The sequence below is a fragment of the Culex quinquefasciatus genome, chromosome 1 (assembly GCF_015732765.1).
Source record: "Culex quinquefasciatus strain JHB chromosome 1, VPISU_Cqui_1.0_pri_paternal, whole genome shotgun sequence".
Classification (NCBI taxonomy): Eukaryota; Metazoa; Arthropoda; class Insecta; order Diptera; family Culicidae; genus Culex; species Culex quinquefasciatus.
In genome coordinates this window covers 69,169,036-69,183,314 of record NC_051861.1, presented here as the reverse complement: position 1 = coordinate 69,183,314, position 14,279 = coordinate 69,169,036, and the positions used below count along the sequence as shown (strand labels likewise).

The window sequence follows — 14,279 nt, the reverse complement described above, 5'->3', positions numbered from 1 at the left end:
TGGGCGCGCAGAAATATTTGACTTTTTCTAAAAAAAAAACATGTTTTGGGACACTTAAAATTATTTTCCCCGTTTATATCAATGAAATAAACAGTTTTATAATTGATAACAGATGTGTTTACGTATATTCAACAATTTTTTATTGATTTTTGACAGACTTTCTTACCAAATAGTCCAAATTACTATCTTTTTCTAAATTTACAGTTTACTCATAGAAAAATCAAACAAATATTGGAAAGTTGTACACCAAATTGTTGGAAATATTTTTTCTCATCCGAATCCGGCATAAGTTTAATAAAAATGTTGATTATGAAGGAAAAAACACATTTTTTCAAAAAAAATCATAGGTTTACGCTATTTGTTCATTGGTGGCGACATGTGTCTTTTAGCTTAGCTGCAAATTCTCTATAGAGTGGACTAAAAATTGGAAAAATTTCAGGAATTTCAAAAAATTTGGGAAATTTAACAAATTTTAGAAATTAAAAAATAATTCAAGAAATATGAGAAATTAAAGAAATAATTTAGTGATTTAGAAAATTGAGGAAATTTAAGAAATTAAAAGAATAAAGAAATTTAAGGAATTAAAAGAATAAATGAAATTTTAGAAATTTTTAAAAAATTAAGAAATTTTAGAAATTTTAGAAATTATAGAAATTTTAGAAATTTTAGAAATTTTAGAAATTTTAGAAATTTTAGAAATTTTAGAAATTTTAGAAATTTTAGAAATTATAGAAATTATAAAAATTCTAAAAATCTTAGAAAATTTAGAAATTTTAGAAATTTTAGAAATTTTAGAAATTTCAGATATTTTAGAAATTTTAGAAATTTTAAAAATTTTAGAAATTTTAGAAATTTTAGAAATTTTAGAAATTTTAGAAATTTTAGAAATTTTAGAAATTTTAGAAATTTTAGAAATTTTAGAAATTTTAGAAATTTTAGAAATTTTAGAAATTTTAGAAATTTTAGAAATTTTAGAAATTTTAGAAATTTTAGAAATTTTAGAAATTTTAGAAATTTTAGAAATTTTAGAAATTTTAGAAATTTTAGAAATTTTAGAAATTTTAGAAATTTTAGAAATTTTAGAAATTTTAGAAATTTTAGAAATTTTAGAAATTTTAGAAATTTTAGAAATTTTAGAAATTTTAGAAATTTTAGAAATTTTAGAAATTTTAGAAATTTTAGAAATTTTAGAAATTTTAGAAATTTTAGAAATTTTAGAAATTTTAGAAATTTTAGAAATTTTAGAAATTTTAGAAATTTTAGAAATTTTAGAAATTTTAGAAATTTTAGAAATTTTAGAAATTTTAGAAATTTTAGAAATTTTAGAAATTTTAGAAATTTTAGAAATTTTAGAAATTTTAGAAATTTTAAAAATTTAAAATTTTTTAACAAATTTTAAAAATTTAAGAAATTTAAGATATTTAGGTAATTATAAATATTAAGAAATTAAAGGAATTGAAGAAATTAAAGTAAGTAAAGACATATTATATATTTTTTTATATTTTAGAAATTATAAAATTTTTAGAAAACTTTAAAATTTAGAAAACTTTGAAATTTTAGAATACTTTGAAATTTTAAAAAACTTTGTAAATTTATAAGTTTAAGAAAATTTTAATTTTTTTTTAGAAATTTTGGAATTTAAGAAATTTAAGCAAAATTTAGGCAAGTAATCCGTCCACGGCACGGCACGGTGCACGGCATCCTCCTGCAAAACAATGCCCAGAAATCCGGCCACCGGTGGACGGATTCCTCCTGCAAAACAATGCCCCGAAATCCAACCACCGGTGGACTAGTTCCTCTTGTCACCTTGGCCAGGCAATCCGTCCACCGGTGGACGAATTCCTCCTGCAAAACAATGCCCTGAAATTCGTCCACCGGTGGACGGATTCCTCCTGCAAAACAATGCACCGAAATCCAACCACCGGTGGACAAGTTCCTCTTGTCAACTTGGCCAGGCGATCCGTCCACTGGTGAACGGATTCCTCCTGCAAAACAATGCCCTGAAATCCGACCACCGGTGGACGGATTCCTCCGGTAAAACAATGCTCCGAAATCCAACCACCGGTGGATGGATTCCTCCTGCAAAACAATGTCCACCATTTCACCATGCAAAATCAGCTGTTTTGATTGTTGACAAGGTCTGGTTTGACAGATAGATTTGTTTCGTCAAGTTTCATTCCCATCCCGTACCAAGCGTTTCAAAGCGTTATTTAGGTTTGTGTCTAGGGTGCCGCTGAGGTAGCAAAAAGGCACTGAACGAGCATCGAGTTTCAATGCACGGACATTTTAGCAAAGCATGGTCGTGAGTATGCTTTCGATGTCAGTCGTCTAAAGATGCTCGTGCATCGAAAATGAAAAGTCGGAAAATCGCATTTTCGCAACTTTCCGGCGATGGGTATGTGTTTGTTTGTGCTTATACTACCATAAAATATCAATCCAAACCATTTTGCGATTTAACCTGATTGATAAAAATGAGTTTTCGGCAAAATATGACCACAAGCATCGAAAGCCGTTTTCGATGTCGGTCATCGAAAAATCCATGAAAATCCACCCTAACAGTTGCAATGATTTCATTTTATCTCTCCTTTCCGGAGCTTGCAGGAAACGATCCGGGATGGTCTGAAAGCTGCAATTTGTCCAACTAGCAACACTGCGAAGTGCACAAAGACTAAACTAGCTCTCCATTCATCGAAATTGTTTCACACACCTCTTCTTTCAAAATCTCTTAGATTGTTTTTTTCGAAATGATTTAAATTCCCACAAGAATTTATAAATTTTCAAAGCTGGAGATACAGTTACACTTCAGAATAAGGAAAAATGAACAATAATCGAAATATTTTGATCAAATTTATGGTTTATTTGTGTTTCTAATATGATTGACGCAGTAATCTAAAAGTGTAATTTATTATAAGCCAACGCTGTCCATTGTGTAAAAATACGTTATAAATACCTGTATTTTTAATTATATATATTAGGCTGGCAAGAAAAATATTTTTTTGTGAAATCTCAAGAGATACCCCTAGGTTCAATTGTTTAGGCAATAATAAGTAACTGTGCCTATTTTGAGCCAAATCTGTTAATCATCATCGTTCCAATACACTCACATCGCACTAACACATCGACATTGGTGATGATGAGGCGTTTCACCTTAAAAGTCGCTTTTTATCGTTGAAGTTTATATGTGGAAAATCGCAAAAATGTTTTCAGAAAACATCATTTCAGTATTTTTCTGCCAGGTGGCACGGGTCTCGCCCAAAATAGTCCAAGTGTGAGATCCTGTAGGAAATTCAATTCCCTGCAACTTTGTCGAAGGGTCCACAACGATCCGAGTTGATCCTGATGAATTATTAGCAATGCGATGAAAAGAAATCGGCTTATATACTGGGTATATAAGAAGTACATAAGAAAATATTAAAAAAAAAATAACCTAAAATCAGGATCATCTCGGATCGTTTTGCACCCTTCGGCAAAGTTGAGAATCTTACACTTGGACAATTTTGGGCAAGACCCGCGCCACCTGGCAGAAAAATACTGAAACGATGTTTTTCTGCATACATTTTTGCGTTTTCCCCATATAAACAACAACGATAAAAAGCGACCCTTAAACCTTAATACTTATTGACAAAGAACTTTGTCCTAAGGTTTCTATACGTGGTGTTAATCCAAAATTTTCGCGAAGCGAAAACGTTACGTGACGAATTCCCCTCTCGGCAAATTTCCCCTCTTTTTGGTGCACGCTTGTTGGATGAACGAACGTTTCCCAATCAGTCAATCGAGAGACGTGAGATTGATGTATCTAAAATCTCCCCCACTCCACCTCATAATTTTCGGATCGTCGACGAGCCAACAAAACTCGGCTCGGTTGGTCCCGAAAATTCATTCTATTGCTGGACGTCGACGAGAACACATCAGAAGCAGATGGCCTGGTGGCCCAGTAGCAGACTGCCTGGAGGTCCGGGAGCAGATGGCTTGGAGGCAAGGACCAGCTAAGACATGCCAGTCGCGGAGTCGATCATTGGAACTGGCCACCACCTGGAGTGGCCGGAGGCCCCGCGGATGTTCCGATGGGGGGACATTTTCCGGACCGTAAGAGTTGTGGCAATATGGGTATCAAACTTTATGGTTTTTGATACCGGACATGAAATTTGACATTTTGGCAGTAGTGGCCACAATCCGGAGAGGCCGGAGGCCCCGCGGATGTTCCGATGGGGGGACATTTGCCGGACCGTAAGAGTTGGGGCAATATGGGTATCAAACTTTAGGGATTTTGATACTGGACATGCAATTTGACATTTTGGCCGTAGTGGCCACCACCTGGAGTGGCCGGAGGCCCCGGGGATGTTCCGATAAGGGGACATTTGGCGGAACCATAAGAGTTGGAGCAATATGGGTATCAAACTTTATGGTTTTTGATACTGGATATGAAATTTGACATTTCGGCAGTAGTGGCCACAATCCGGAGTGGCCGGAGGCCCCGGGGATGTTCCGATGGGGGGACATTTGCTGGACCGTAAGAGTTGGGGCAATATGGGTATCAAACTTTATGGTTTTTGATACCGGACATGAAATTTGACATTTCGGCAGTAGTGGCCACAATCCGGTGGCCGGAGGCCCCGCGGATGTTCCGATGGGGGGACATTTGCTGAACCGTAAGAGTTGGGGCAATATGGGTATCAAACTTTAGGGATTTTGATACTGGACATGAAATTTGACATTTCGGCAGTAGTGGCAACAATCCGGAGTGGCCGGAGCCCCGCGGATGTTCCGATGGGAGGACATTTGCCGAACCGTAAGAGTTGGGGCAATATGGGTATCAAACTTTATGGTTTTTGATACTGGATATGAAATTTGACATTTCGGCAGTAGTGGCCACAATCCGGAGTTGCCGGAGGCCCGCGGATGTTCCGATGGGGGACATTTGCCGAACCGTAAGAGTTGGGGCAATATGGGTATCAAATTTTATGGTTTTGATACTGGACATGAAATTTGACATTTCGGCAGTAGTGGCAACAATCCGGAGTGGCCGGAGCCCCGCGGATGTTCCGATGGGAGGACATTTGCCGAACCGTAAGAGTTGGGGCAATATGGGTATCAAACTTTATGGTTTTTGATACTGGATATGAAATTTGACATTTCGGCAGTAGTGGCCACAATCCGGAGTTGCCGGAGGCCCGCGGATGTTCCGATGGGGGACATTTGCCGAACCGTAAGAGTTGGGGCAATATGGGTATCAAACTTTATGGTTTTGATACTGGACATGAAATTTGACATTTCGGCAGTAGTGGCCACAATCCGGAGTTGCCGGAGGCCCGCGGATGTTCCGATGGGGGACATTTGCTGAACCGTAAGAGTTGGGGCAATATGGGTATCAAATTTTATGGTTTTTGATACTGGACATGAAATTTGACATTTCGGCAGTAGTGGCCACAATCAAGAGTGGCCGGAGGCCCCGCGGATGTTCCGATGGGGGGACATTTGCTGGACCGTAAGAGTTGGGGCAATATGGGTATCAAACTTTATGGTTTTGATACTGGACATGAAATTTGACATTTCGGCAGTAGTGGCCACAATCCGGAGTTGCCGGAGGCCCCGCGGATGTTCCGATGGGGGGACATTTGCCGAACCGTAAGAGTTGGGGCAATATGGGTATCAAATTTTATGGTTTTTGATACTGGACATGAAATTTGACATTTCGGCAGTAGTGGCCACAATCAAGAGTGGCCGGAGGCCCCGCGGATGTTCCGATGGGGGGACATTTGCTGGACCGTAAGAGTTGGGGCAATATGGGTATCAAACTTTAGGGATTTTGATACTGGACATGAAATTTGACATTTTGGCAGTAGTGGCCACCACCTGGAGTGGCCGGAGGCCCCGGGGATGTTCCGATGGGGGGACATTTGCTGGACCGTAAGAGTTGGGGCAATATGGGTATCAAACTTTATGGTTTTTGATACTGGATATGAAATTTGACATTTCGGCAGTAGTGGCAACAATCCGGAGTGGCCGGAGCCCCGCGGATGTTCCGATGGGAGGACATTTGCCGAACCGTAAGAGTTGGGGCAATATGGGTATCAAACTTTATGGTTTTTGATACTGGATATGAAATTTGACATTTCGGCAGTAGTGGCCACAATCCGGAGTGGCCGGAGGCCCCGCGGATGTTCCGATGGGGGGACATTTGCCGAACCGTAAGAGTTGGGGCAATATGGGTATCAAATTTTATGGTTTTTGATACTGGACATGAAATTTGACATTTCGGCAGTAGTGGCCACAATCCGGAGTGGCCGGAGGCCCCGCGGATGTTCCGATGGGGGGACATTTGCTGGACCGTAAGAGTTGGGGCAATATGGGTATCAAACTTTAGGGATTTTGATACTGGACATGAAATTTGACATTTTGGCAGTAGTGGCCACCACCTGGAGTGGCCGGAGGCCCCGGGGATGTTCCGATGGGGGGACATTTGCTGGACCGTAAGAGTTGGGGCAATATGGGTATCAAACTTTATGGTATTTGATACTGAACATGAAATTTGACATTTCGGCAGTAGCGGCCACAATCCGGAGTGGCCGGAGGCCCCGCGGATGTTCCGATGGGGGGACATTTGCTGAACCGTAAGAGTTGGGGCAATATGGGTATCAAACTTTATGGTTTTTGCTACTGGACATGAAATTTGACATTTCGGCAGTAGTGGCTACAAATCGGAGTGGCCGGAGGCCTCGCGGATGTTCCGATGGGGGGACATTTGCCGGGCCGTAAGAGTTGGGGCAATATGGTTATCAAACTTTATGGTTTTTGATACTGGACATGAAATTTGACATTTCGGCAGTAGTGGCCACAATCCGGAGTGGCCGGAGGCCCCGCGGATGTTCCGATGGGGGGACATTTGCTGAACCGTAAGAGTTGGGGCAATATGGGTATCAAACTTTATGGTTTTTGATACTGGACATGAAATTTGACATTTCGGCAGTAGTGGCCACAATCCGGAGTGGCCGGAGGCCGCGGATGTTCCGATGGGAGGACATTTGCCGAACCGTAAGAGTTGGGGCAATATGGGTATCAAACTTTATGGTTTTGATACTGGATATGAAATTTGACATTTCGGCAGTAGTGGCCACAATCCGGAGTGGCCGGAGGCCGCGGATGTTCCGATGGGGGACATTTGCCGAACCGTAAGAGTTGGGGCAATATGGGTATCAAATTTTATGGTTTTGATACTGGACATGAAATTTGACATTTCGGCAGTAGTGGCCACAATCCGGAGTGGCCGGAGGCCCCGCGGATGTTCCGATGGGGGGACATTTGCTGGACCGTAAGAGTTGGGGCAATATGGGTATCAAACTTTAGGGATTTTGATACTGGACATGAAATTTGACATTTTGGCAGTAGTGGCCACCACCTGGAGTGGCCGGAGGCCCCGGGGATGTTCCGATAAGGGGACATTTGCTGGACCGTAAGAGTTGGGGCAATATGGGTATCAAACTTTATGGTATTTGATACTGAACATGAAATTTGACATTTCAGCAGTAGCGGCCACAATCCGGAGTGGCCGGAGGCCCCGCGGATGTTCCGATGGGGGGACATTTGCTGAACCGTAAGAGTTGGGGCAATATGGGTATCAAACTTTATGGTTTTTGCTACTGGACATGGAATTTGACATTTCGGCAGTAGTGGCTACAAATCGGAGTGGCCGGAGGCCTCGCGGATGTTCCGATGGGGGGACGTTTGCCGGGCCGTAAGAGTTGGGGCAATATGGTTATCAAACTTTATGGTTTTTGATACTGGACATGAAATTTGTCATTTCGGCAGTAGCGGCCACAATCCGGAGTGACCGGAGGCCCCGCGGATGTTCCGGTGGGGGGACATTTGCTGGACCGTAAGAGTTGGGGCAATATGGATATCAAACTTTATGGTTTTTGATACTGGACATAAAAAGTAGCATTTGGCCATTATCTGAAATGAAGCAGTTAAAATATATTGCTTATTAGGCAGGAAGTAATAAATAGACTACTGCGATGCACATTTTTTTGTGCCACTGTGAAAATCTGTTTCTGGAAATTTAGAATAACTATCTTGTAATCATTAAGAGCCCTGTAAAGGGTAATTTTTAATGTCTGCTGTTCAAATTTCCTTTACTGCCGCCGATTGCTTGCAACAGCCTTGTAAAAACATTCCCGCATCTTGGTAACTTTCGAATGGTGAAGAAAAGTAAATTGATTTCACATCGATTTCTATTTCAGCTCCACTTGCAATTTCCGTCCCCTAAGTTCGATAGGACGGTTATTATAAGAGGAGACTTTGGACCGGACATTCTAATCGAAAATTTCAACAATCATCTTGCAAAGTTATTTGTCATACTGGTCATGTGTAACATAACCACCTGCACCTTTTTTTGCCTAAGGAATCGAGTCAGAGGGTATCCCTGATGTCGATTATTTTATTGTTTTCCAGTAGAGAGCATTTAAAAGACGTGCAGATGACAATTCAAAGCATTTTTAACTTTTATAATTCGTATATTTATCGAAAACTGATCGACTAGCGCTTAGGACCTTTTTAAAACTAACCCTAGATTTTTTCAAATAAATTCATACGACCTTATCGAAACCACTCTTGAGCAAGGTTGACAGTGCCTGTCGCGGTGACAGCTGACGATTGAATGAACTAGACCCTTTTGGTTTTTCAATCGTTTCCAGTTCAATTCCAGCAGGGTAGCCAGATTGCGTTTTTGAAGCAAATATTAATTAATAGGTGCAGCTGAATTGAGGAAAATGAGGCTGCGAGAAAAATATACCAACATCAGTTTAAATTTTAGGTCAGATTGCAATCAGTCTTAAAAATCATCCCTACCTTTATTATTAATTTGCATGTTTATCATTAAAAAATCATATTTTCATTGTTTCTGTTTATCATTTGCTTTTTAAAGCTTAGTTTTATTTGAAATAATTACAGTCGGAAAAACTAATCTAAATTGTTAAGTAAAAACTTGGCATTAAATTTCAATTAAGTATCGAAATAAATTCATAAACAAAACTGGCAACACCTTGTTATACATGTATTGGTGATAGCCTTGAACTAAAGGAAAAGTAGCTCCAAAAACTGATCCAACGCGGCTGATTTGAAATTATTTTTTCAATTGAGTTTTTTTTAACTATAGATCAGTAATTTCAACGGTTTAGTGACTAAAAACATATAAGTATTAAATAAATAACACTTACATTACTCGGAAACCGGCTGAAAATAGCTTGATGCTAGTGAAAAACAGAAAGTTGTACAAGGTGTCCCGAGCCAAAAGTGATAAGCAACGAGGCCGAAATTTTTGGACCTAATCGATGTGCTAGGAAAATTATAGGAAATGCGAGTGACATTGGAAAAAGTGGCTGAACAAGCGGAAATAATCAAAAATGTTAACATTTTTGGAAGAGGTAAGCTACAAAACGATCCTGCTTACACTTTCTGTTGGTTGGATTCAGTAAATTCGTACTTTAAAAGCCTGAACTACCTCGATTAATAAAAATAGTTCCAAAATAGGTACTAGGTCCAAAATAGGGTCATATACCCTATTTATAAATTTTTGTTTGGACTAATGATGCAAAGCAAATAGACTTTTTTGGTTAAAATTGAAATTAACAAAACTATTTATCAATGAAAATTTACGAGCATTTACATAAATGTTGATAACAATGTATTTTTGCAAATCTTTTCTACAAAATTAAACAATTTAAATGGCATTTTCTGCTTTCTAGTAATAGTTTATGTAATTCTTAAAAACCAAAACGATTTATTTTTTTTATTTTATGTTTGTAAAATATGCGTTGTTCAAAAAGTATGGTGATACTAAAGTTAGCCTAAAAAACATTGTAATTTGATTATAAACATTCCGGAAAATTCCTTCTGGTTTCGGGAGAAAACCAGGAAAAACCGGGAAATTGAAAATCAAAATCTGGTGGCCACCCTTACTAGATGTTCCCAGTATTTATCCACCTTTACAAAAAAAACGTTACCTAATCCACCCTTAGGTGGTTGATGCCTTCCTCACATTTAAAAGGTGCTATCATACAACTAGACTGGGTAGTCAGATCTTCATATTGCAGGGCACTTATGTGTCAATATATCTGAGATCCGGCCTCCAAAAAGTGCATAAATAACACTTAAGTGCTTATAACTTTTGATAGGGTTGTCAATTCTTCAATGTTTTGGACGCGTTGGAAAGGTCTTTCAAATACCTTTCTAAAATTGTATAACATGATGGGTTTTCTTACAAAAACCACTCATTTTACAATCTTCCGAACTTTAGTCAAAATCGTTTTTTCAGCATAACTTTTGAAGTACTTAACTGCATAATTTTTAATAGCGACTTATGGGACCCTAAGACGGATCGAATAAGACCAAAACGGACAAAATTGGTTAAGCCAGTTTCGAGATAATCGAGTGACAATTTTTTGATCAACATCCCACCACACATTCACTCCCACCATTTACTCAGAATTTGATTCTGAGTCGATATGTATACATGAAGGTGGGTCTAGGAGTTCTAATTGAGAAGTTCATTTTTCGAGTGATTCTATAGCCTTTCCTCAGTAAGGTAAGAACGCAAAAAGAAAGGTATATTTTTACCAAATTGGCCAAAAGCCAAATATGGACGACCCGAGTCACCTTTTGTGTTGCATTGATTTTTTTCTAACCAAAATCAATTGGAAATATAAAAGTAACGAAAATATTGTTGAGATGACAACCACGGCCCCATTACCTTTGCGCGCTACTGCGCTAACAGAACTGTCAGCAGCTGTTCCTGTTTACTTTATTTACAATAAATAATAGTCTTTTAACGACCGCTCTTAACGTAACACACGTGTTTTAATTATCCTCTTTTAAGCCATCCAAACTTCTTTTAAATATAGCTGTATAGCAGTACCATTTCGTCCAAGGTGCTCAGATTTGCCGCACTCGACGGTATCGAAAATGCTTTAGCTTGTTAAAATGAACAGCTCTTGATTTAATTTACAAACTTTTGTCAGCTCTTACCAATTGTTAATAATTAGGTTAAATAATGTAAACAGTTGAGCGCAGGAGATGCAGATACTGAATTTGTGAATCATGATTTTTAAACAGTGCAAATATTTTAAGTTTTTAATTAACTGTAAAATCTTTGTAATCACAAAAAGCACACTTTCAGGGCAAAGTTAAATTTAAGTCCAGTTTGTTTGGAAGCCATCAGCACGCAATAGTTACTGTTGCTACCGTCAACTGGGGTGAATCGGTACACATGGGGCGAATTGGGACAGCAGTTTTAACCATGTTGGAGCACAATATTTTGATTTTTCTGATTGGTTTTCACCCCAACAAAATGTGTTCATCTTTTTCCAAATTTAAAAGCTTTAAGTGCTCTGAAAACTGCTGTCCCTATTCAGACTGAAGTCCTGATTCGCCCCAGATAACGGTACTGTTTGATTAACATTGGTATGATTTGGATTTAATTTCGATTGGTCGCACGCCTTTCTGTTTCAGGGCCACAAAAGCGGGTCAACGCAGTCGCTTCAAGATTGTGTAACTTTTTCACCTTACAACTGTGACACTTTAACAGCATATCCTGCACTCAGCTGAGATTAATTGTAGATATATATATATATATATATATATATATATATATATATATATATATATATATATATATATATATATATATATATATATATATATATATATATATATATATATAGAAAGCACATTGAGGGTGATTTCATAGAAATACAGGTTAAGGAAAAAATAATAAAAAAGCAAACATTCACATTTATAGTATACATGAAGGGAAATTAGAATTAAAATGCACCTGGTGAAAGAAGCAGAATAGAAAATACAATAAGGCCCAAAACTGCGGCTATTACTAAAAGAGCTATAAAAATTCCTCTCCAATTTCTTTTTTCGGAAGAAGAAACAGTTAGCTCCTAGATGAAAAAAAAGATAATAAGGTAGATTTCCATTAAATCACTGTTGTTATTTCATGTTAGAAGTATACAAGATGCATCTAGTTCATGTTCACTAGTAGGAAGTTATTAATCCTTTTAGGCCGCTTTTACCTCGAACTGTGAGTCCTTTTTATTTCTAACATTTGCGTGCCCTGTACTCTGAACAGTATTCATTACTGCACACTTTCAATGCACTAGCGTTCAATAGCTTCCCTTAGCTGAAGACTGATTTGCTACGTTATCACTTCCAACAATTTTCCATCGCACTTGACTTCACTGAAGTAGAGAAAAATCACGTCCTCTTTCCCTCCCTTTATTTTTATTACAGTAAACCTTGGACTAGAACCACCCGTTTCTATGTTCACTTTAAAAAGCTGGTTTATCACAAAGACACCCCAACTTTTTTTTTCTTTTAAGTCCTTGAGCATCCATTCGCCTATATTCACATTCCAATGAAATGTACCAGAGATGAATCAATCTTTTATCTATAGCACTCTATCCCACTTATTGTTGGAGTTGGAAAATATTCATTCCACACAGTACAAAATGTATGCTTTTTATAATTTTGATAAACATGCTCTCTTCGTTACGAGTCATCCCAAATTAACGTAAAAGACTTCAGGAAGGCATAGAGAAAGTATTAACTTGAGAAGTAAAAGGGCGACGACAAATTCACTGCGGTGCTATCACAAGAAAATTGTCATGCGCGTGATAAGGTATCCACATGCCATTCTACCACCCGCACATTAGAACAGAGTCGAATTGGGGTGATGTAACTATCGTTACAACGGCACCGGGGTGACAATACTGACCTGGTCCCATCTAGTTTGTACCTCAAAAATCGTTGTAAATTGTTTACTTTAACATTAGGTCCCAAAGCAACTAGTTGTTTATGCCTCCATGTTTGCACTTCCAGTGATTCCAAAACTGTTTTGGCTCAACCCCAGACGAAAAAAAATACCAGGCCGAGAATGACGTTCACAGAAAAAAAAAATATGTAAATTTACGCAGCACGTATTTGCTGTTTCTTATGTAAACTCACTCAATGTAATGTTGAAATATGATGTAAAGAGCAAAAAGTCATGGAATTTACTCCAATGTAAATCATACTCTAATGTAAATCATGAAATCAAATGGAAACGTTGAGCATGGAAACTCAAATCTGATGAATTTCTACCCGAGTTCGGCTTCCTGTAAATTCTTATTCAATGTAAATCATATATCCAATGTATTTCTGCGAAACATTTACTTCAAAACTACCCGAACTAAAAATAGTTATATTTTGTTTTCTTTCTATTGCTCTCATACTTCGCTGGCCCACTGCCTGAGCCTCGACCTGAACAAGTTGATTCTGTAGACGCTCGTTTTCAAAATGCGAAGATGGTTCAGTTGGCAGCGGGTAGCAGAACATTCTACCCGTCGTCCGTTCAATTCCAGGCCAACGTAATTTCACTTGGCCGTCGACGAGAAAGCTGCCCCTACCTGTGAAACATCTGTTTAAAATAAGAATTTCCTTTTGCTGCCCGCTTCAATAATTTTGAAATAGAAAATAGGCCACACCCTTTTCCTACTGCAATCCAAGTCGAGCTCCTCATTCCTATTTGCCAATCAGAATTTGTTGATTTGAATTATTCCAACAAAAGTTATGTAAATTTCAATGAATCTAATGTAAATATACATTATTTATCATGATACCTTTTGGTACATGATGAATAATGTAAATTCACAGTAATATTTTTTCTTTGTGGGTTCGATCCCAGTCCCCGACCCCTTCCGCATTTCTTTATACGAGAAATGTGACAACACCGTCCCGGCCTCAGTTCGACGGTAACATTTCAAAAGGCATTATGCACATTTTGACACTTTCTGGTTTATTGCATATTCTGAAAGTACTCCTAATAAGCTACCTCTCCACCAAATATGAGCAAAATTTACTTCAGTGAAGTCTGTTTAATCATGATTTTAAATAAAGTAACATAAACAAAATCTCTGCCATCAGCAGTCTCTGTTTATATAGCCCTTTCAACCTGTCAAACAAAAGACTACATGAACCTCGTGACGAAAAAAAAGCAACATGAACAAAGCGCCATGTACATTCGGCGAAGAAAAACGAACATCGTTTTTTATCATTAGAACATCTTATTTTGCTTTTATATTAAAATGGGAATTGAAAATGGATGCTCAACATTCAAATGCGTTTTTCTCAAAACGCATGGTTTGTACATGATGCTTTTTGAAATGTTGGCGTCGAGTTGTTGTACGGTCGATAGGTCATTTGTAACCGTCGGGAATTCACTAGTGAAGGTCTCCGCGACTATC

At 38.1% G+C, this 14,279-nt stretch overlaps 1 protein-coding gene across 4 annotated transcripts in view; it reads right to left on the bottom strand.

The window, feature by feature from the left end:
- The window catches only part of LOC6049163 (venom dipeptidyl peptidase 4), a 90,136-nt gene extending 77,339 nt beyond the window's left edge, over positions 1-12,797 (bottom strand). The window contains exons 1-2 of one of the 4 annotated variants that reach the window (XM_038267038.1): positions 12,072-12,670; positions 11,825-11,939 (exon numbers count right to left, since the gene is read on the bottom strand). In XM_038267038.1, coding sequence (XP_038122966.1) covers positions 11,825-11,939; positions 12,072-12,134 — 178 coding nt within the window. In that variant the 5' untranslated portion in view covers positions 12,135-12,670. Of the gene's footprint in view, positions 1-11,824; positions 11,940-12,071; positions 12,671-12,772 lie in introns of those variants that run through there. The other 3 variants (XM_038267036.1, XM_038267037.1, XM_038267040.1) reach the window with 3 other exon arrangements.
- Positions 12,798-14,279: the final 1,482 nt, after the last annotated feature.